The sequence below is a fragment of the Podarcis gaigeae genome, assembly GCF_964106915.1.
Source record: "Podarcis gaigeae genome assembly, chromosome: 5".
Taxonomy (NCBI): Eukaryota; Metazoa; Chordata; class Lepidosauria; order Squamata; family Lacertidae; genus Podarcis; species Podarcis gaigeae.
The window spans coordinates 85,953,298-85,978,132 of NC_139681.1; the positions used below are offsets into that span (position 1 = coordinate 85,953,298).

Here is a 24,835-nt window from a genome sequence, read left to right on the forward strand (position 1 = left end):
AACCACAGAGCCTAGGACTTGCCGATCAGAAGGTCGGTGGTTCGAATCCCCGCAACAGGGTGAGCTCCCATTGCTCGGTCCCTGCTCCTGCCAACCTAGCAGTTCGAAAGCACATCAAAGTGCAAGTAGATAAATAGGTACCGCTCCGGCGAGAAGGTAAACAGCGTTTCTGTGCGCTGCTCTGGTTTGCCAGAAGCGGCTTAGTCATGCTGGCCACATGACCTGGAAGCTGTACGCCGGCTCCCTCGGCCAACAAAGTGAGATGAGCACCGTAACCCCAGAGTCGGTCACGACTGGACCTAATGGTCAGGGGTCCCTTTACCTTTACGACAGGCGGCATCATGCAGATGTATAGTCTGAATGGTTTGCTCTGGGTGGCATACAGTCATAGAACTGTAGAGTTGGAAGGGACCCTAAGGGTCATCTAGTCCAACCTGCTGCAATGCAGGAATCTCAGCTAAAGCATCCATGGCAGATGGCCATCCAATATCTGCTTTAAAACTTCCAAGGAAGGAAAAGTCCACCACCTCCCAGGGGAGACCGTTTCACTGTTGAACAACTCTTACTGTCAGAAAGCTCTTCCAGATGTTTGGTTGGAATCTCCTGTATTGTAACTTGAAGCCGTTGGTTCGAGTCCTACCCACCAGAGGAGGAGAAAACAAACTGGCTCCATCTTCCATCTGACAATGTGTCCTAAGATGCCAATTTAACGGTGGCCTTGCGGATGCAGCAGAAGTAGGGAAGAATAAGATGCAAGGTGCCGACACTGGGCTGGAGAAGTTGGGCGAATGACCCAGTGTCCTTCAACCCAGTGTTGAAGAAGGTAAGGGGAGAGGGAGTCAACAAGGCTATCCTCAGTGATGCCCACCTTCCACACCTGTCACCCTAGTAAGTATTCAGCTACGATTACCAGGGTCACAAATGCCAGCAGCCAGTAGCCACCAGCCATAAAGGCAATTTAGCTAGTAATAAACCAGCAACTTCTGAAATTGTGTTGGAAAATTGTGTTGGAACGAGGTGGATGGGTAAAATTGTGCTGCCTGCCATTAATAATGTCTCTAATGGAGCCAATCTAATGTTTTGTGAGCTTCGTTACCCAATGTGTTTCTTTTAGCAAAGTAAAAATATGTTTTGGTCTCTCTTGGGTGGAGACAAGTGCTGTTTCCTTTATTTTCTGCAGGAAAACAACACAGATCTAATGCATTCCTGATACCTTGAGGCCAGATGTATCTGCCAGAAACCCAATTATTTTGCATCTGAATCAATTTGTGTATGTGACAGGAATACAGCTTCCTGTTTATTGGCCTATTAAACATTCATGCAGGAAGCAAAGAGCTGGTCCCGATTTTTTACAAAATGACCAGAGCTTCTAGCAAAAGGACCTAACATGACTTTGCAAGATTTTTTCAAATTAGGATTAGATTTGCCCAATCTGGCATGGCTGTAGATTTTAAAAATAAGATAAAGTAGAATGAAACAGACCTACAAAGCAGATGATTGGAAATGGATCTATTAGTAATATTTATTTATTTTATGTCTCAGCTCCTAAATAGTGTAACAAAAACTTTGCTGGCATGATAATATGCTTGATGGTATCATTCAGGAACAAATAAACACAGCTGGATAGTTAGGGCTTTCATAAGACTGGCTATAATTTCCTATTTATAGCATTTTCTGCTGCTTCTTCTTAATAATAAAATCCCCTTTTCTTCAGTTCCATAGCAATGCAGTTCTAGCCATATATATATATATATATACACCTTCCGTATACAGGATTGCCTTCAGATGGCTCAGGGGTTAGATAACTCCATACCATTCAACATTTCTCCAATGAAAATAGGGACATCCTAAGGAAAAGTGGGACATTCTGAGATCAGATCAGATACCAAGACAGCTTCTCTAAATCAGGGACATCCTGGAAAATAGGGACATTTGGAGGGTCTGAATCTTGCCTATACGTTTATGCATAATTTTTACCTGGAAAGAATTGTTCTTGACATCTATTCAACTTTATTCTGCGTAAACCTTGATTGTGGTGTGAACATTGTGAAGCAATGCACCAGTTACACTAGTGGAGGTCTTTATCACAGCTCACATTCAAGCAGGAGAAGAGGCTATGTGTCCTGGGAAAAGGCTCATTCTTATCTCAGTTTATGAAGCTGAGATATGATCACCCAGGCTAGCTCAGTGAAAAGAGAGCTGGCTCTTGAAAATAGTAACATGAGAACCCATCCCAAGGTTTTGTTTATATCCCAGATGCTTATGAGAACCGCAGCTAAAAGGTTAAGCAGAAGGTGAAGCGAAAGATTCAGTTTCATGTGCTTTGTGATGTCCTAGCTCAGCCTCACTTTTGCTTTCCAAGAATGCATTGCTGTTATAAATAACAAAACTCAGGAATGATCAAAAAGGGGGAAATGGCCGAGGAGACTATAAAAATATATCTCAGTGTTTGGGAAAATGTTTTTCTTCAGTGGAATGAAAGCAAATCAAGATGAAAGAAGAAAAAGAATAACCAACACAGCAAACTTGCTATAATCTTAAATTTTTAAAACATAACCCCTGTGGTAGAGATACAATATTGGCAGTTTTGTGTGTTACTCTTGCTTATAGTGTGTAGCTGTGTTGTTTGTACCCAAGTGATATCTTAATGGAAAGCTACCAAGGTTATAGGATCAGGTAGTCGATGGCTTTCTATGAGTTCACATGCAGTCCATGTGTCTAAAGCACTCTTATGCCACTTTAACAGTCAGGTCTACCCCTAAAGAACCCTGTTTTAAGGGTCCTGAGAATTCTTAGGAGACCCCTCACAGGGCTACAATTCCCAGCTCTCTTAACAAACTACCAGGTACCCCAGAAATCCTTCCTGGTACGTGTTAACATGTAAAAGTCACGGACCTCCTTCATTGCATCCATTTGTTCCAATTTGTAATGTAACCGAAACGCTTTCAACTGGCTAAGAACACCACCTGAGTCGTGTGAGCTCTACCTGAAACTGTGATCGGACAAGGTGTGCTGTCGTCCCTTCTCAGCAGCAGTTTGGGTGGTGCCTCACATTTTGCATTCCAGCTGCTATGATAGCAAAGAGGTTTATTTTTATTTCTGTCTCAAAAGAACAAACGCCCGTCAGAAAACATATTAGTAACTTTGGATCAGTGACAGCTGGCTGTTATATTTACAGAGATGGGTGTGCAGCCATTATGTATTTCTTCTTGCCAGGAGGCCACTGGGCAACATGAAACCTGCAAACACCTGAAACTTAAAGTGCCTTATTTGAATGTCTGCTAGCTCCTCCCACTCTGCCTCTTGAAATGTGCCAAATTGAGACATGTACGGCTTGACAAACACCAGCTGCCTTTTCTCCCCTTTTCTACCCATTTTTTTTTTTAAACTGATGAAGTGTTTGGGGGAATTCAAAAGCTTGTCCACTATTTTATGGCATTTTGGTTGACCTAATATATACCCTGGAATTATTATTATGGCCAGCTTTATTCTTTAGAATTCTGATGCCTAAAAAAGCATTGTCTTTTCATTCAATAGCATTTTCCATCTCTAGGTAAGTCAGAGTTTTAGCTCCTGGTTGTGTTTATTTTTTTATAGGCATGGATTTATGTCATTTCCCCCCCTGAACAGGCTTTTACCTTCTTAAATTTTATAGTTTCTGAAGTTCTGCTTTGCAAGTTCAGATGTTTTGGTCCAGACCCACATAAATACCATCCTATTTGATTCTATGCTTTGTGGATAATACTTATCCATACTTAAAAGCTCTGTGTCTGAGTCTCTGTTTTTGTTTTGCCCCAAGCTTTCTCCATGAAAACCTGCTCTTTAGTGCTCAATTGGAGCAAACATCCATTTGGGCTTTCTGCGGATTGACATTTGCTTTTATTGAGCTTTATAGGTCAGGGTTTCATTTTGTTTTGTTTTTGCAAAAGAGGGGACACAGAGCTGGGACAGTGCTTGGACACAGAGCTTTAAGCGGTGGGCTGTGCTTGGAAAGGTAATTGCGGATAAGCCCACAATCTGGGTTGGGCAGACCTCAGGAAATACTTGGGTGGGGTTTTTTAGTAGACCCTGTGATCCACCAACTGGAACCAGCTGCAAAGGATATACACTTAGAATTAAAGAATTCTGAGCCAAAGAATTTATTTTAGGCACCACATCTAAATGGAGCTCACAGCCCTTCCACACAGAAATCTATCAACAGCCTTCTTCATTTCAGCAGTATAATTTGAGCCAGGGCAGGGGGACTGTCCTTTAGTTGCTACTGGTAAATCAGGTGGATGTTGGAAGTCCTTGCCAATCATCCAGGAAGCTAATGGCAGATCCATGGTTGTCTTCTGCCCACTGTTGTCTTGACCCACCTTGATAAAAATCTGATAGGTGCCACCAGAGTGGATAAAGTTGCTTCTAGCCCATCCATTGTGGCACCAGTTAGCCATTCCCAGTCCTCAAAAACAGTTAAGTGAAACAATGAGTTGAATGCTTTCCCTTGAAGTTTTGTAGCCAGGCCAGGTGTAGACCTTGGATGAGAAATTCCTCTCTCATAAGAGAAAGTAGAATGAAAACAACTATTTTATCCTTGATGATGAAGAAGAAGAGTTTGGATTTGATATCCCGCCTTTCACTCCCTTTAAGGAGTCTCAAAGCGGCTAACATTCTCCTTTCCCTTCCTCCCCCACAACAAACACTCTGTGAGGTGAGTGGGGCTGAGAGACTTTCACAGAAGTGTGACTGGCCCAAGGTCACCCAGCAGCTGCATGTGGAGGAGCGGAGACGCGAACCCGGTTCCCCAGATTACGAGACTACCGCTCTTAACCACTACACCACACTGGCTCCCACACCACACTGGCTCTAAAAGCATTAGAGAAAAGCTTGTATTAAAAAGCTAAATTTATCCAGGATATTTCATTGTGTTGCATTTACAATGCAGAATTCAAATCAAGGTTCTTCTGTTATTTATCAGTGTTTTCTTAACTGACACCCACATCAAATTTGAAGCATCAATAACCAGCCTCGGAAGCACAGAAGGCTCCTTTCAACTGCTTGCGTTGGAACATTGTGTCCGCTTGCTATCATTGAACTGTAAAGGACGAACACCAGCAGTAAACGGGCTCACGTGGAAAACATGCATAGACCAATTCATACCCTTGGCTAAATTCAATCAATGAAGCCAGGATTCAGAGACTTTTGCTTTACACTTGTTTACTTCTTCTTATTCATTGCGATCCTTTAAAAACCAGACCCTGCAATCAAATTTCAATCAGACAACTCTGAAACCGGCAATCAAATTTCAGGCATGTAAACAGAAGAGTCTTGCCGGTCCAGCATTCTTTTAGTCAACCTGGTCCAGAATGTTGCACCCCAATTGCACCTGGGAAACTTGCAGGCAGGGTACAAATTCAATAGCCTTCCCCTCTTGTTTGTTCCTGACATCTGATATTCAAAAGGATGCTTAACTCTAAACCTTGAGGTGCCATTTAACTAAAATGGGTAATAGATTCTGACAGTCTTAGAGGTTCCTGAAAACTTCCTTTCCATCTTCATTATTATAGGGTAGTGGAAGTGAATATTAATTAATCCACACAAGTACAGTTTGTACCATATTGCTAGACCAATTACGTTAATTGACTGAGATGGATTACAAATATGTTTGGTGTAGCCGGTGAGTAATCCACAAGCCTTTCTTGCTAGCCAGAGACCCTCTGGAAGTATTTGTTGGCTCTCATGATGTCTGAAAAGGGTGGTGTCAATGCAACTCCCCTGATAGTTTAAGCCAGCCTTCCTTAAAGTGATGTCCTCAAAAGGTCATTGGACTACAACTTCCATCAGTCCCAGACAGCATCAGGTTAAAGAAAGCTGGTCTAAGCAATCCTTATCTTAAGCACAGTGTATGTATCTTTGCTTTCTAACTTGACTAAATCCAGTTAAGCTAGGTCATTGAAACAGTCTACGTCTACAACAATGGTCCTCAGCAGGGGTGCCAACTTGAATAAAATATTGGGGGGACCCAGGAAAGCTCCGCCCCACATTACTGATCACAAGACATGGTGCACGCACATCATTTGAATAGCAATGCCCATCAACTTGAGTGGGGCAGCTCCCTCAAATGTTTTTGGGGAGCAAAGGGACTTTGACCCTTAGGAGTTGGCTCCTATGGTCCTCATTTGTTTGGGGCCCAGGGTACATTTGGAAACCACAAAATCCAGAAGGAAAACAGCTGAAGGTCAGACCCTTAATTTAAAAAGTCGAAATGTTTACACCAAAAAAACAAATACGACACAGACAAACAAAGCAAACACCCCCTAAAACAGACAGTGCCTTCCAATCATACGACCTGCCAAGCCAAAAAAATCCTCAATTAAAAAAATAAAATAAAAATTGGGAAGGCAAGAGGTTTAGGTAGGACCCAAGAGGGGGTCTGGGGATACCATGGTGGGGATCCCAGGTTTACAAAGATTTCATATTCAGCATAGTGGTTGAGCTGACTCTCATGATATCTGAAAAGGATCGTGGAAACACAACAAAACTCGGTCATGGTTCAGCTAAACCTTAAATTGAGCATAGTTCTAATTGACTGCACCCTATCTTAATATAGAGGTAGAATTCTTACATAATTATTATGCTATCCAGTTAGGTTTAGGAGTGATTACCGAGTGCTGTAGTCACAACCAATCAGATGCCATGGTGGACTTATTGTAAGATGGTCGAAAATTCCCACTTGGTAATGCAAAAGGTTTTATCATTCATTGGCATTAGTCTGGGGCAGAGGTGTTGGTGCTACTAAAGGTGTTGACTCATTAAAATAATAATAATACTTAGCTCTTGTATGTTTTGCCATTTTTTCTACTTGAACAAATAGCATCTTAGGCCCAGAGAGGCATTTACAGTCAGTGCCATCTAGAGAGTTTCAGCAGGTCTCATAAAATGGAAGGCAGGTAATATAAACAAGTTTAATAATGTCCTTAATCAGAGGGAAAGATAGCACAGCTTACTTTCTTTACATTCTGAACATTCAGCATTGCACACCAATGTGTGCCACCCCAATAGCCTTAGACGATTATGCTGCTTCCTGAAAAGTAGAATGACGACTTATGAGCATTACATATTACTTTGGGCTGACAGTTTGAGCACCTGAAGGCAATAGTCGTCCCATCCCTCTTTAATTTTAAAAAGACATTTGTGCTCCCAGGCTGGTGTTTGATCTCAGTATATTATATTTTTAACTCTGCCCTAGTTTTCCATTGCATTTTCTTCCTGTAATTTAATGCTGTTTTGACATGTATTTCAATACGGTTGTACACAGCCTGGAGACAGGAAGTGGAAGGCGGCATAAAATAGTTTCTAATAGATAAATAAATACATACTTCAAAGAACAAATGGCTTATAAAATATGTATTCCTGGAATGCTTAAGAAAAAGAGTGGGGAACCTCACGGCCCATGGCCAATGTTGACCTGCCAGGTCCTCAGGGCCATTTTCTCCAAACCAACCCCAGCTGTCCACTCACTGATGACACTGAGTGATGTCAGCTGATGGGCAGGGTTCAGTCCCACTGGGTGCTGCATGAACAGTGTGTTCTTTGACCCCTGTAGCCAGCAGGATTGAACCCTTAGCTCATCAGCTGGTCATGATGCCATCATGATATAAGATGATTGACAGATGGGTGGACTTGTCCACCTGTCACAGTGGGTTTGCAGGGGTGGGGTGGGGATAAAGATCTGGCACCCTGGCCCAAAAAGGTACCCCAACCCCTGGATTATGAGCAACGGCAGTGCTTGATGAAAGATGAACTAAAAAGTTCCCCCTAGAAATGCATGAGAAATAGAATCAGCCACAACTGTTCTTCAGTAAATAGGCATTTAGTAAGCATACAGTTTGGGAAGACTCACCAGACAAAATGGAGGCTACGGCTGCAATGATGAAAGAAACGATGACGCCCGGCCCGGCCATCTCCTTAGCAACCAGGCCAGAGACCACATACATCCCGGTGCCAACACAACTTCCAACACCCAGTGAAACCAGATCCAGGGTAGTGAGCACTTGGGCCAGTTTGGTTCCATGGGATGTGGTGGTGCCTGTCCCCTCCAGCATGGATTCCACTGGCTTGGTGCGGAGGATTCGAGAGTGCATGGCATACCATGTGGCACCCCATTGGATCCGTCGGGGGTCCAAGTGCGAGAGGATGCCGCTCATTGTGATGTCAAGGGATGGAAAGAAAAGCCAACGAAAACCACAGAGTTCAGTTAGCTCCCGTGACGAAGTCTGACAGCATAGACTTTAGCAGACAGGTAGTCAGTTTCAGAGATGGTCCATGTCAGCTCAAAGCCACTGCGGTGTGAATGTAAACTGCAGCTTTAACAACCTGGGTTTCAGTTTCGCCTTGTGAGATCCTATGAGAAAGAGGAGGAAAATATATTCCTGTGTGAATGAAAGAAAGTGGGACCACGAAATGTTTCTATCCCACTCCTAGGAACCAAGATTACAGTAATACATACCGGTATGTGAGCAGCATCTGCTGGAGGACCAGCCATATTTGGTGTATAGTGTAAGCAATACTAATTTCTAGATGGATTAATGGTCTGACCTGGTAATGGGCAGCTTCTGGTGTTCTTGTTAAGTCCCATACGATAGACCTGCTATGTGTTCATGTGGTGGCGTCATTTTCACAGAAACGTAGAACTGGAAGGGATCCCGAGGGTCATGGAGTTCAACTCCCCTGCAATGCAGGAATCTCGGAAGCAATGAAGGTGGCTTCTCTTTCCTTGTCTTCCTCACTCAAGATAGGCGGCACTCAGAATCAGTGGTTAAGCTAGATAATTTTAAACATTGGACTTAATAGTCTTGTGTGCATGTGTATGTGGTAATTAGATGATAATGTGCATTACTTCACTTACGGTACTTTAAAATGTGGTAAGAGAGCCCTGCTGGGTTTGGGGGTCCTGCTGAGAGGGCTCTTGACACCCGTCCAGTTGGTGCTATTGTTCAGAATATATTCAAAAAGGATGGAGCAATTGGTCAGCAGCACAATAAGGTCTGGATCACACATCTATGCACATCAGTTGGATTTTAATTGCTCTACACTTGGGCTGCAAACCTATGCACACATACACTGGGTAGGAATATGAAACTAATGAGCCTGACTTACAAGTAAATAGGCATAGGACTGTGCTGTAGATACACTATCTGTGTGCTTGCTTCTGCAATCCATTGCTTTTTGTGCTTGAGAAATGATTACTTTGTATATTTGGACATAGATGATTAGAAAGGTAACAAGCTTTCTTCTGTGTTCTCTTCCACAAATGATATTTACTGGGCAAATGGTGCCTTGAACTTTTCACTGTTTAGGAAAGGGGTAGTGTGAAACAATATCTTTCTAGCTGCCTGGGGAAGAAACAATTGTCTCTTTTTTTCATTTTTGGCTAAAAAGAAACTATTTTCTTCCTTTGTATCTAAATGTGTGTTTTTAATACATACAGAAATTTCGCCAAGTTAGCAAAAACATGATGTTAAGTTGACTGCTGTTGGTTGACTAAAACCTAGAGTGTTTCCCCAGATATTTACCCTAAGCAATATTTACCCCATGATTAAAGGTTGTAGCATTTAGGATTTTTTAGTTTATAGAAAAGGTGGGGAAGAGGTGGCATGATCAAAGTTTATAAAATTATGCATGGCATAGAGAAAGTGGCTAGAGAAAACTTTCTCTCTCTCTGTCTCACTCATTACACTAGAATTCGTGCACATCCAACGAAGCTGAATGTTGAAAAACTCAGGACAGACAAAGGAAAGTACATATTCATGCAGTGCATAGTTAAACTGTGGAACTCACTCCCACAGCAGCCAGAGATGACGGATGGCTTGAAAAGTGGATTAGGCCAATTCATGGAGGATAAGACTTATCAGTAGCTGCTAGCCACAATGGCTATGCTCTGTCTCCACAGCTAAAGGCAGTATGCTTCTGAATATCAATTGCTAGAAAGGGGAGGGTGCTATATTCCTGCTCAAGTCCTACAAAAGACTTCAAAAAAATTACTGCCAATCAGAATAGATAGCAAGGGGCCAAGAGTCTCTAGTTCAGGACAGAGTTAGTATGTGAAAGGGTTAAGAACCACAGACTTCTAAATTGCTAGAGTAGGCTAAGTGATGTCAGATCCCTCTTCTCCTGAGAGGGAAGAAATAATTCTTATTTCTTGTTCTCTCTCTCTCTCTCTCTCCCTTTGTAGTACTTTTAAACCAAGAACATTTACCAGGAATTTATCGTTGCTGCTAAGAACAATGCATGACTGTAAGTAAAGTATATTTTAAACTTCCTTCAATGTATGGTGTGCAGGAGAGGTAAAGAGAGCCAACCACTTCAAGTAGCTGGAGCATATTAAAATAAGGCTTAAAAGCCTATTCCTACACTTCACTACATCTACCTAACGATGGGATTTAAACTCTGCTACTAGGGTTCTTTATGCACAAGCCCTGCGTTCCTAAAAAATCCAGGCACCAGCCATTTCTTCTTTTGTTTCCTAACACACACACATGGGTCTGTAGAGGACTAGATATACCCAATATATCCTCTTACCAATGCCCATCAATATTGTTATCTTTCAACAGGGCTAGGATTGGACTTTAAATCGGGGACTGTGCTCTATAAAGCAGGATATAAGACCACCCGAACAAAGACCTATTGAATAAGCCTGTTTCCAACCACAGTGATCTGTGGGAAGCTCAAAGGCAGGCAGGAGCACAGTCGCCATCTCCTGCTGTTGTTCCCCAGCAACTGGAATTCAGTGACACACTGCCTTTGATCCTGGATGCAGCAGATGACCATCCCAACTAGCAGCCAAAAGCCACAAGGTTGAGCTCTTCATTCATAGCCAAGTGGTCAAATTCTTACTTCCAATGTGGGAGGCCTAGTCCAGTGTGCTACTGACTGTGCTTTTTGAGGACAGGGGACACGTGCCATAGCTTACTGTTGGAACATAGCTTTGTCTGCACTAGGTTTAGCCCCTGGTACCTGCTATTTTTAAGCAAGGATCTCAGATGGCAGGGCTGGTGGGCACTACATTGGAGAGGCACTGCAGACAGCAGCAGGTATAATGAGCCGGTGATCTGGCTCAGTTTAAGTGCATTCAGAGTTTTAATCCGCGTGGCTTCAAAGAGCACCCAAAGACATCAGTTTCATAACTTCAGCAGTGACATTTAAAACATCTGGATGGGTTTCAACTCAGTGCTTTATAATTAAACTCTGTCTGTTTTTTTCAGCTCAAAAGCATCCCACTGTGGGGACATAGAAAACTCAAAGATGTATAATGCTCCCTATGGCCAAATGTTACATTTTTCACTCATCCACTAATTACCTTCTTGCTCATTAAATACAGCAAATGGCACAAACCCTTTGGTGAGGGGCTTTATTAAACATTGGGGGAGAAGGGGAAGGCTGTACACGTTTATTTATTTTTTCCTGGAGAAAACTTTGTTCATTTCTGTTTTTGCAAATAGCTTCCAAAGATGGTGTCATAGTGTTCTTTTCCTTGATGGTGGTGATTTGCATTTACTAGACCAATAAGTGAGGCCACATCTGCACCATGCATTTAAAGCAGTAGGATTCCACTTGAACAGTCATGGATTCTTCGGAACTGTAGTTTATTAAGGGTGCTTAAAGGTTGTTAAGGTAAAGGTAAAGGGACCCCTGACCATTAGGTCCAGTCGTGGCCGACCAGTGGCGTAGTGTGGGGGGTGCAGGGGGGGCTGGCCGCACCGGGCGCAACATCTGGGGGTTAGGGTTAGGGGGCGCAAATCCACGGGTTAGGGGCGCAAATTCACGGGTTAGGGGGTGCAAATTACTTGCCTTGCCCCGGGTGCTGACAACCCACGCTACGCCACTGTGGCCGACTCTGGGGTTGCGGCGCTCATCTCACTTTACTGGCCAAGGGAGCCGGTGTACAGCTTCCGGGTCATGTGCCCAGCACGACTAAGCCGCTTCTGGTGAACCAGAGCAGCGCACGGAAACGCCGTTTACCTTCCCGCCGGAGCAGTACCTATTTATCTACTTGCACTTTGATGTGCTTTCGAACTGCTAGGTTGGCAGGAGCTGGGACAGAGCAATGGGAGCTCACCCCGTCGCAGGGATTCGAACCGCCAACCTTCTAATCGGCAAGTCTTAGACTCTGTGGTTTAACCCACAGCACCACCCGTTGTTAGGAGGCCACTATTCCCCTCACAGAGCTACAATTCCCAGACTTCCCTGGGAAGAGGGATCGATTGATAAACCACTCTCCTCACAACTCTCAGTACCCTCAGCAAACTACAGGATACACAAATATGTATTTTTTAATGAAAAAAACCTCTGAAAAATACAAGTTTTATGAAAAAATGGTGTGAGTTTAAAAAAGAAATTGAAAGATTGATGCAGAAATAGGAATAAATGGGCTTATGAGTGGATAAACAAAAAATTTGTACAATGATACCCAAAAGCTTAAGAAAAACACTTTGTCAGCCCATGGCCCCCCACAGCCCAAGAAGAGACAAGAAAATCATCTCTCTTTGAATTCTAATTGGCTTTTTCCATTCTCACTGTCATTAATCAAAAGTCTACCACCTACTGCTGTGATGCCAGACATTACTAGGAAAGGGTTGTTTGCACCACAACAACATTCTTCATTAGGGAAAATTAAACTAAAACAGCAATCATATTGCAGATAGAGAGAGAAACATGTTTACAGGCGCAAATCGTCTTTATCTATGGAAACATTTCCTGCATTATTCATATTCAGCGAAGGTTCGATTTGTTGCTATGGTGGCACTTAAAGTCATCCTGGCTACTAGCTTGACTCGTATGAGCCTCCGGATATGTGCAATTGGTTTGACTTAGCTAGGCATATATCAAAGGTCCCCGGAATAGCCTGCTGACCGCCCACCCAACCCATCTTCTTTCCCCAGGGATACCCATTGCCTGCACTACAGCCTGCTAGACAGGAGGAGAGCTGAACGTTGCTTATGGTAAGCTGAACCATGTACAGAATCCAGAAAGGCAGCCACACCTGGTGCAGGAAGAATGTGCACATGGGAAGGTGGGAGATGGAAAGAGAGACAGAGAGAGATGCAGGGCTATTTTAGTCACTGGTGACACTGGAAGCTGACCCTCAGCTGGCTGGAGCAGATGGTCTTTGTACTAAGACACAGTGAAGGCTGGTCGCTGCTAAAGCCGCATCTGTAGAACGAGTTACGTCATGGAGTTGCTAAAAAGGAATTAAACGGCAGAGAGAAACGAGCACAGAGGCTTGTTCCTCTCATGCTCATTGAAGTAGCTTCTTTCCTGTGAGCTGCCAGTGGGAAACGGATGAGCTTTTCATAGAATCATAGAATGACAGAATTGTAGTGTGGGGAAGGGACCCTGAGGGTCATCTAGTCTCACCCCCTGCAGTGCAGGAATCTCAACTAGATCATCCATGGCAGATGGCCATCCAACATTTGCTTAGAAACCTCTAAGTCTAATACATCTCGTAGGAGTCTGTTCCACTGTCGGAAAGTTCTTCCAGATGTTTGTGACTTCAAAAATTGAACATACTTTTCACAACCAGTCCTGCCTCTCTAAGATCTTGTTGGCTGCTGGATTGCTCAATAGGACAGGAACCAGCACAGTATGGAGGAGCAACTCCTTCGCCCTTCCTTGCTTTCCCCTCAAACCACTTCTGAAGACTTTGGAATGACAGGAAGTTGGAATGCAGAAACAGAGGAAGCTTCCATCTCACACAATTGGTGCATCTAGGCTAGTATTGTCTACACTGTCTGGCAGCAGCTCTCCGGGATTGCAGATTGGGCAGATGGAGATGCCAGGATTGAACCTGAGATTTGCTTCATGCAAAGCAGGTGTTGTGCCACTGAGCTTAAGGCTCTTCCTGGAAAAAGCATTATATAGTCAGAGTCTGAGCCCAGAAACAAGTCTCAGAATTATTAGCTGCTCTCTGCCCTGGATTTCTTGCCCATATTAGCACCCCCTTGGAGAAAGAGTTGCCTTAAGTAGTAGGGACTCTTATTAGTACCAGCCTGAGATCAGCATATTATGCTGCCTTACACTGGATCAGGCCATTGGTCTACCTGGCTTAGTGCTGACTACTCTGACTGGCAGCCAGGACTCAACCTGGCCCATCACATCACCTCTTACCTGATCTTTTTAAGAAGGCCAGGAATTATACCTGGGCCCTTCTGCATGCAAAACATATGCTCTGTCACTGAGCTCTGGCAGTCCCCTGCTGCTCCTTCTTTACTGATCTGGACACAAGGCCCTTCCCAACTGATCTTTGCCAACTAGATCAAATTTCTCTAGTCCCCAGTGCATCATGCCAAAAAGAGTCTTGTGAGTCACTGAGACATCAAGCACTACGTTTGGTAGGCTTGCCATGCGTCAGGAAAATTCCTGCCATGTCCTTTTTTTCAGGTGTAAAAATGGCATCAGGGCGGGCGGAATTTTGCCGAACTGGCAAAATGTCAAGGAAAACCTGGATGTATGGAAAAAGCTTAAAATCACTATTTTGTGGGGAGGTTTGCCCAGGGTGTCAGGAATTTTGCTTTTTGAAATATGGGAACCCTATACATTTGGGTAAAAACACCTCTTCCAGGTAACACGAGCTATTAATATTTTCAGGCAGAGGAAGGATAGAAATGCAAATACCTAAACTCTAGCACATTGTTTGCATTCCACAGCCAGCAATCAATCAACTTGGGTAAGACAGAGGACAATGTCATGTTGAACAGATATCAGTTACAAGTGACTGACTTTGCACACTCCATCTCAGAAATGACATTTTGCACTTTGGAAAAGGGCATGAGGCAGGACAGTGCACTGAAAACTGGCTTATACCAGGTCAGTCAATTGGTCCATCCAGCACAGTACTGTCTTCACCAGAGAGAGGCAACTCTGTGCCCTTCTGATGTTGGCAAGGATGAGCCAAGGTTGAAGCAGAATTGTCTCAGGTGGTGAGCATGGGGTGCCCTTTGGATCCCTGTTCTCCTTGTTCCTGGGTGGACTGGGCAGGCTGGCCGGCCAATGGGGTCCTTTCTCAGAGCAAGGCATGCTGGGTGAGGTGTCTTGGAGAATGCCTTTGCCAATCCTGTCCTTTGCCCCAGCAGCTATAAATGCAGCTTAAACAAGTTGCAAGAAATTATTTTTAAAGTCTGCGCTCAAGCTGTCATAGCAAACCACAGCAGTGGCTCAGCCATTCTAGACTTCCTCTCCCAGAATGCCTCACTCTGAAGAAGAAAAAGAAGAAGAAGAGAAGAAGAGTTTGGATTTGATATCCTGCTTTATCACTACCCGAAGGAGTCTCAAAGCGGCTAACATTCTCCTTTCCCTTCCTCCCCCACAACAAACACTCTGTGAGGTGAGTAGGGCTGAGAGACTTCAAAGAAGTGTGACTAGCCCAAGGTCACCCAGCAGCTGCATGTGGAGGAGCGGGGAAGCGAACCCGGTTCCCCAGATTATGAATCTACCGCTCTTAACCACTACACCACACTGGCTCTCCACTACACCTTTGGCCCTTTCTCAGAGTGAGGCTCAGAAAGGGTGGAGCATGAAATACATGGAGGAATGGGATGGAGGAAGCAGGTGCTGTTTTCATCAACACAAAACGGAAGAGGTGGTGGGAAGAGAAGGAGGAGGATGTGGGCTGGCTGCACCCACCCTAGTTGTAGGGCTACAATGGCCATCAGTCCTAGCCAGGGATGATGGGAGTTGTAATTATCTAGAGGGCATCATGTTGCCTACTTCTGGGTCACACTCACTGGCAACAACTTTCCAGGGTTCCACATACCTCTCCTGACTCTAACCTAGAGATGCCAGTGGATGAACCCTGGACCTTCTGAGTGCAAAGAACCCATATGATTTACCTCTGAAAATAAGGCATGTATACATTGAGGCATGAATGGACATATGTGGGCAAAATGTTGAGTCGCTTTCTGTTCCAGAACATCCACCCCATGGGTTCTAGTAGAACATTTTGGGGGCTCTGACAGCGTTGCACCCCAGTGTGTGCCCTCTTGGAGCTATTCCACAGGTTTTAAAATCTCAGCCTAGCGAAGCAGTTTTTGCTTCCTTTTTTTTGGTCAGCTTTTCTAATGTAGGCAAAGGCATGACATCAGCTGTGCAATTCAATATGTCTTCAATAAAATTACATGAGTCAAGCTTCAGCTACCAACCACTAGAGAAAATGTGGAATGCCTGCTTCGGTAGGATACTCATCCACTCATTATCCACTCTTCGGTGCGTCAGCCATGTAATTTGATTCTGCACTTAATATTTTGATGGCCATCAGATCACTGATTTGCTGCATAAGAAATTCCATCCTAAATGTGTTTTTTTATGTCAAGGAATCTAAAATTCAAAGTCTGGGATGAATATAAGAGTCTAGCCTAGTCCAGTACTGCTGACTAACTGGCTGCAGGTCTAGGGGGGCTGTGTGTCTTAATTTACGGAGCACAGTCCTCTGTTTGAAGGACTGTCTGGCAACAAAGCCGGTTAAAAGATTTTAAAAAACCATAGGAAGGGAGAGCAGGGGACTTGCAGTTGCTTATTTGACAACCCAGAAAGCAGACTGTGCAGGCACACAGTCACAGTCTCCCCCAATCCGCCAAGGCACATTATATTTCCATTAAATTATAGAAATTATTTCCAAATCTGCATCTATACTTACAGATTTACATATGGCTTTTCAATGCAAACCTGTGTCCTCTTTTTGGAGAGCAGCCCTCCATAGTCTCATGCAGAGATCGTTTTAACTGGAAATGTTGGCAACTAAGCATGGAACTTTCGGCGTGCCATACAGCAGGACCAGCCCAAGGTATTTTGCTGCTTGAAGCTGAGCAGCAAATAGCACCTGCTCCCCACATATCAAGGTGTGTAGTGACTAAGACCAGTTAAGTTATTTTGGCCCCTGGTCAGAAAATCTCACAAGTGCCCAGGGCCGGTCCACCCATGAGGCAAGGTGAGGCAACAGCCTTGAGCGGCAAAAGCCCATGAGATGGTGCATTGGTGGCAGCACCAGTTTCCTGCAAGATCTCATGGAGCACACAAGATCAGATGCAGCGCAGCAGTGCACCCCCATTTTGCCTCAAGCAGCAAAGTGGGATGCACTCAAATGAGAATAATAATGAAGTCCCAAATTAGCTGCCTTGAAGTGGCCATTTCCGTCTGCCTAATAACAGGGCCAGCCGTCCTACCAGGAAGCTTTGGCTCCTCTCCCCTGCAGTGCCTCTTTTGTGCCTCTTGCTCAAGTTAATGCTGAAATTGTTATTTTTTTTCATTTTCAGCAAAGGCAGGTGTGAATTGTGACATCTTTCATTTTCAGACCTTTTGCCACAGGTCACTTAGATAAGAGGTTTGTTTTGCTCCTTCCTTAATAAACGTTCCTCCTTTCAGGAGCCTCCCAGCATTTCCTATGACGATTTAACACAAAGAACGCAGCTGAGACTCTCCAAGCGGTGAGCACATTTGTCTTTCAAATGTGATTTTTGTTCCCTCCCCGCAAATGAATTACACCTTCCTTTTGTGAGCTGTGTGGTCTGATTAATGCAAGATCAAGGTCTCCCACTGGTTATACAGCTATGAAGGATTGCAACTCACTGCTCCACTTCTCTGTTTTCCTTGGCCCATTGATCAAAGCGAGGGGCCACAGAAAGCAGGCGATTCCATGAGCCAAAGTAAGGCAGGATGAAAGAATAGGAAAGGAACGTGAACATGCTGCAATTGTGCGCAAATGCTGGAAATGTAAAAAGCATGATACAGAATGCAGAACTCAGCTTCCTAAGACTATAGATTTCCTAATTCCCCCCCCCCTTTTGTTCATGGACCGTCAGCCCTGCTCCCAACCTGCCTCAAATGCTTCTGCCAGCCTGGAATGTGGCCTTCAACTGTGATACTGTCGGCCTGGGTGGAGGATGGAAAGGAGTGTGTATGTGTGTGTGTGTGTGTGTGTGTGTTTGTGTGTGTGTGTGTGTGTGTGTGTACAACCTCTAACTTTTGCATGCCTAGAATGTATCCTATTGTATAAAGGAAAGATTCTCACCCTTTCCTTTGGCCATGCCCACCAATGAATAAATGTGGCCCTCAGGCTCCCATGCTTGACATCAATGCTTCTAGCCACAACACTTTTTTGCCCACAGAGTAAAGTAGTAAAGTATGCTGATTTACACACCATTATTCAAAACCTAATTTCTGTTGGGCTAAACAGAATTCTAGATCCCCTCCCAGTATTTAGCCTAGATCTGTATTATTCCCACACACCTCTGCATAGATTTCTTTTCTTTTCAGCAGTGCCACATTGTCCCCCAGCACTGACACATTAATTCCACAATCCTGTTTATTCCAGCAATCATCCACTTTCCTGCTAGGGTTGTAAAAAACCTGCCTGACTCTGTAATTTTGTAGATGTAAATGAATTAAAAAGAGTAGGGGGGGGCAATCCTTGTGTGAGTCACGCCACTGCAATACCTGCTTCTTTCTTAACAGCCTGTCCCGTTGACTTAATTTATAGTATTATAGAGCTCAGTAAATTATTGATATAATCACATAAAAGGAGAAGAAAACAGGAGCCACGTGATCTGCTTGGACTCCTTCTGGCAGGATTCCCCACTCGCTGTTTTTATTTTCTACAAATGCTAGGGAGGAAAAAGGATCCTGTGGCGATGCTCTATTCCAGAGACTTTATGAAGCACAAAATAAGAGGCAGGTTAAGGGACAGCAGGGACCCACCTAACACCCTGGTTTGGGACTGGAACCAAAAACCACATAGCTCACGGACAAAAGTAATCCTCCATGAGTGGCAGGCGAGGAGACGGACCAGCTACGAAAATTGTATCAGCAAGCTGGCTGCTACTTCACCCTCACGGCTCGGTTGTGCCTCAGCCTCCATGAATTAGTAATCGTTTACGAGGCTGTGATGTTTCTAACGCTGACTCATTTCCCTCCCCTTCTCAGCCACCATGGTGTAAAATAGTAGTAGCTTCTGCTGGAGCGATTACTCAGAGAGCAGAACCAAATCATCGGAATGATTCTGCAAAGAATCAGTTGCTGGTCTGGACTGCTGCAGACTGGAAGAATATATCTGTAAGTGGGGGCCTGCAAAAATTCTGTTAATATATCTGCAAGTGCGGCCTCCAACAAAATGTTGCTGCCCAGGATCCCACTCCATCCCCCCCTCCCCCGCCAGCCACATTTTCCATGCCCCCTTCCCATCAGTCACTCAGCATTCTGTGGCCACTGAGCATGCTCAGTTCTCACTGGGTTGCTTTGTGGCCCAGCCCATCAATATCCCACTTTAGGGTTTTCCCCTCAAAGAACATTGTATGCATCTGCAAACATCTCCCAAGCCTGGTGATATGTTTCTCTTGTGAATGGATGGTGCTATTTTGGCAGCATAAGGTTCAGGGAATAAATATGCTGTTGGTAAATTGGCGTTGCCATCCTCTTTGTGTTTCTTCATGTGAACATCCAGAAACATCAGCTCGGCCTGATGGGAATTGTAGTCCAAAACACCCCGGAGGGCCCTATGCTGAGGAAGACCGTTCTAATAATTTGTTTCTACTCTCAGTGGCTCAAGGTGCATGCAGTGAGATGAGGTGGCAGACTTGTAAATTGGTAGAATGTACTCCAGCACTTCAGAATGCAGGTGGTGGTTCCACATTTTTGAATGCTAGTTATGGTAGAATCATAGAGTTGAAGGGACCACGAGGGTCATCTAGTCCAACCCCCTGCAATGCAGGAATCTTTGGCTCAATGTGGGGCTCAAACTTATGACCCTGAGATTAAGAGTCTCATGCTCTACCAACTGAGGGGATCTGCACTTGCAAAATTGCATAGTAAAGTATTGAGAAAGCTGCGATTCCATATATTCTAGGTGTGTTTGTTCTTAAGCATGCATGGAAGCATGTTATTTGAAGGAGTTATAAAATACGTATTTAATCAAATATGGCATGCCAACCAGATGTCTGAGGTTTATTGGTTTTTTTTGAAAATAGCATCCGTGCCTTAAAAGAAATCCTAAGGTAAACAGTGAAAGTGCAACATAAGAATACACAGCCAGCGGTCTAAAGCATAAAATATGATTTAACCTAGAGAAATGGAGGGGGGGAGGATGCCTGTGAAAGTTCAGCCCCCCCTTCTTATTCATGTAATCAATAAAACAGTACCAATCAGTTGGAAATGTGTCTTTGTGTCTCTGTCACCTAGCTAGCTGTATTTTGTTGGTCAATTGCCAAACCCTATTAAGCCAATTTGATAAGGATGTCCCTTCCAAATATTTCCAAAACTGGGCCATAACAAGTCCAGCTGCTAACAACACACAACCAATAAGAGAGATGTGGTTATCACCTCAGGATTTTGAAGGCATGGCAAGCACAGCTCCAGGATAGGAGGCAAGAGACCCATGAGTGGGGACCCTTACTCAGCAAGAGGCAGAGAATGCAGAAGCTGAAGAGATGCTTCCCATTTGGTCCTTCTCTGGCTCTCAACCTTCTCCGCTGCTTCCCAGAAGGCGTTTGCTGCTTCCAGGAGATGACAGGTACAGGTGTCTGGAGTTCCTTGCTCCATAAAAGTACCTGAAATGAGTTACAGGCGAGATAATCGGTACTGTTGGCTGTAGACAAATGCTCCCTCTTGGTGGCTGCTCAAGAGAGGTCTTGAAGACCACAAGTGTGAGCAGACAAAATGGTTCTGCTTGCGTGTCTGCTTCTGAGAAGCTATGGGATGCACTGGTGAGCGATAAGAGAAAGGACAGATCAGGCAGGAAGTGGAAAGGTAAGAGGTGGCCCATGACTTCTGCTGGAGAATATCACTCCCATTGCACCACACTGTTGTTGGGTGGCAGCAACAACTATGTCAGTCTTCTCAAGCTCTAGTGGCTTTGCATGGAAGTTCAAGCACGTGTACCAGGCTGTATCATGGTAGCATTCAATGATATTATGGTCAGTAGCACTGAGCCTCTTGCCAGTAGGGCCAGCTAAGAAGGTGCCTGATAAGGGGTCTGGGTACAGCAATAAGAACCAAAGGCATCACATTACTCTCAGATTGCTGTAAAAGCTTTTGTCAAGCTTCTGGTCACAAGCCATATTTTGGAAGAGCGGTGAAAAAACAAACATGCATGCATCATACTCACTCTTCGCTCCCCTCCATGCAGTGAGCTCATGTCATAAGCATTGTGGGAGTCATTTCCAAAAAATAAATAAATTGGCAGCCATTTAGTGTTTACTGGAATAAAACCAATTTAGCAGAAATAATGTCCTTAGAAATGCTCTAATGTAGCCTATGCCCACATTAAGTACAGGGAAAATGGAAATCACAGAAGTGTTATTTTCTGTTCTGGTTTTTTTGGGGGGGTTATCTTTTAATTAACAACGTATAAATTATAGGCTGAAAAGCACTTGTATTGGATACTGATACCACACTTGTTCTGCATTTGGAAATGTGCCAGATATCACTTTAAAGTGTGCGGCTCACATTTTGGCCAAAGCTCAAAGATGGCATTTTAGAATGCTTAAAACCATAAAATTACATGTAATTTTCTCTCCCAGTTTGAGCCTTGTCAGGACTGATACTGACATGCATTTAAGACGCTGGTTTTATGAATCACATCAGCGATTGCCTTTCCTGGCTTGCTAATACTAGATTTGTTGACACCACAGAGGCTCTTAAGGAAACTCCATTATACCAAGTCAAACTATCTGCCCAACTGGTCCTGTATTGTAGACTCTAATCTGCAGCAGGAACTCAAGCAAAGGTTTTTCATACCACCTGCCACTTCTAACTGGAAACTGAGCTTGGGAACGTCTACACGAAAAGCACACACACGTGTTTTGCTACTCAATGATGGAGCTACTTACAAATCTGGACTCCAGTTCTGGTTCCAACTAGGGATATGATGAAGAGGAGATTGAGAGGAGATATGATAGCCATCTTCAAATATCTAAAGGGCTGTCACATGGAAGGTGGAGAAAGCTTGTTTTCTCCTGCTCAGGAGGGTAGGGGACCCAAACGAATGGCTTAGCATTACAAAAAAGGAGATTCTGACTAAATATCAGGAAGAACTTTCTGACAGTAAGAGCTATTCGACTGTGGAACTGTCAGGAGGTGGTGGACTCTCCTTCCTTGAGATTCCTGCATTGCAGAGGGTTGGACTAGATTACCCTTGGGATCCCTTTCAATTCTAGAGTTCTAAGATTCTGTGACTCTAAGTAGAAGGGTGTTGTGCAATTTATGCTCCACATCTTGCAGCTGTAGCAATCCTCTTTTGTCAGAAGTTCCAAGTTGTGTGAATAAAATATGTATGTTATATTAAAAATGTATGCCAGTAGAATCTATGGCATTGCTCCTTCCATGTGACTTTGGGCTTCTGGCATTACAGGAACAGCGTGAAGGGAAATAAGCACAGCGGCAGCTCCCACTGCTAGCAGTTCTGGGGTCACAAGGGACCCTGAGACCCAGGAGGAATTCAAACCTCTCTGCTAGATCATCATTTGGATAAGGCAGCTCATATTCTTCAATCTGACCAAGACCCAGTGTGCCTCTCTGAGAGTGCTGCAGCTTCATCCAGATTTTTAAAAGGGTTCTGAGATCATACAAATTCATACAGGCTAATTCATGCAAAAAAGTGCTTTAAAAAAAAAAAGTTAAAAGAATGCTGGTTAACAGCTGCATTTGTTTTTTTGTCCAAATTCACATTGCTTTTAAGATGAATTTGCTGCCTTACCCGTTGATCATGAAAAAGTGATATATATCCAAAATGTCACTGACATATTGAATGCCATTTAAAATTAATGAGACCGTTGCTCTTTTTTTTCTTCTTTGAGAAAATTCAAAAACAGACCATATTATGAATGGAATATAGTGCCACTGACAACAACCTGGGAGCTTACTGGTAAATGGCTATAGATGATTATTGATAAATGGCTTTATACCTGGCACCATTTTGATAGCTAACCTTTCCTTGGCCAATACTGTGTTTTAACTACATATAATGGTGGGAGAAGGTTTCCTAGTAATTAAGTTCCCTTAGAGTTCTGGAGTAGGTCCAGAGGGTAGAGCTTGTTCCTACCATGCAAATGTCCTCAACTTGCCTTAACAAAATAAAATAAATAAAATAAAAATTTGCCTTGTTTGAATTTGCATTTGCTAAGGTTGTAAGATCATAAGCAGAATCTTTGCTGCAAGAAACAGAAGATATGTGCAGTCCAGAATTTTGTATCCACAGTGGTCAACCAGATGCCTGCAGAAAGTCTGCAAAAACCGAATAATAAACCAACAGCTCTCCCACGTTCTTGCTGCCTAACAGCAGTCATGCTGCCTCTGGGTGTTAATAGTAATTATGTTCTGGTGAGAATGCTTCAGGGACCCCCTTTGTTGTTGGAGGAGCAGAGAGAGGACCTATTTTACTGCCCAGATACAACTATATTAAATTCCCAGATTTCTCCTCTTGGGGGCTAGTGATCTGCTGCCTCATTTTGTTGCACATCACATGTGCCACACCTAACACCCATTGATAGGCCTATTATCTAATCCCCCTTTAGTCTAAGTCAGCACCAAAGGCACAGCCTCCCATTTGGCAGAGGTAGTCCACCAGGGACTCAAACCAGCATCTGCGGAAGACATTTATCATTTGCTCATCAGATGGCTCCAACCAATGAAGCTGTCTGAGCGTCACTTGCCACTGTATGCTTGTGTTTACATTTCAGCTAAGACTGAGTGGCAGACCTTTTGCCCAAGCCACTTAAAACTATAGCTATTCAAGGACACATAGGCTTATCACAGGAGGTGGAATGGCCAAACAGAACACGAGACTAGCCTGTGGTACAGAGGAATGCTCAGCATGAGCTGCCTGGTGCAGGAATCCAAAAACCTTGAATGGCAGAAATTGGAAATAAACAGTAGCAGATCCCACACAGTTACTATCCTAATACTTAACTATACTTCTAAAACGTTCAGTATCAATCTGGTATATATTCTTGCTCTATGGTACAGTTATGAGAATGGGAACTTCAGCACCTAGGACAGCACCTCTGCATTTTGATATCCTACCCTACCATTCATCCATTCATCTGGGCACACATATGCATCTTTTACATCACTGAAGCTGCCTTTTACCAAATCATTGACTCATCTAGATCAGTACTAGAGTTGGGTAACCTGTGGCTCAGGCCCAGCCAGAATAGCCAATGGTCAGGAATGATGGAAGCTATAGTTCAACAACAGCTGGAGGGGCCACAAGCTTTCCATTTATGGACTATGCTGATGGACAGCTGCAGTTCTTCGGGTCTGCAGACAAGGGTCTTTCCTTACCCTGTCTAGAGGTGCTGGCAATTGACTATGGGACCTTCTGCATGCAAAGCATATGCCCTGTCACTAAATGACAACCCTTCTCCTAAATGCTGAGCAGATTTCTGACCACTTTGTGCCTCCAGTCATTCCATGTCCATAGCTAAGCACTATGCCATAGTTAGGTATGTATTGCGGTTATTGTGCTATTGTATTTTGGCTGTTTTCTGTGAACCACTTAGAGAACAAATGTGTTAGTGGAATACGCACTATATAAATAAACTGACTAAGGTTATGGGCAGTGGAGGTTAGGAGCATAGGAGAGCCTGAGTGCTTCAATAACTGAAGATGCACAAAATAGAGACAATTTAAAATGGGCTAGGACTTAAATCAAGATGCACGTTTCTGAAAAATGCCTGAAGTGGAAACGCAATGGAGAGACACAAAGGCACAAGTGCAGGAGAACATATTCACTGATGCAAGTGAGCATGGAAGAATGGAATGCCATAAAACCCCAGATAAATGGTCCTGCATTTATGGTGTTTTAAACAAG

At 43.8% G+C, this 24,835-nt stretch overlaps 1 protein-coding gene across 1 annotated transcript in view; it reads right to left on the minus strand.

The window, feature by feature from the left end:
- Window positions 1-24,835, minus strand: part of SLC7A14 (solute carrier family 7 member 14) — a 47,168-nt gene that overhangs the window by 17,074 nt on the left and 5,259 nt on the right. Inside the window, exon 2 of the mRNA XM_083739428.1 lies at window positions 7,886-8,386. Within this exon, the coding sequence (XP_083595554.1) occupies window positions 7,886-8,189 (304 nt within the window). The 5' untranslated portion in view covers window positions 8,190-8,386. The remainder of the gene's footprint in view (window positions 1-7,885; window positions 8,387-24,835) is intronic.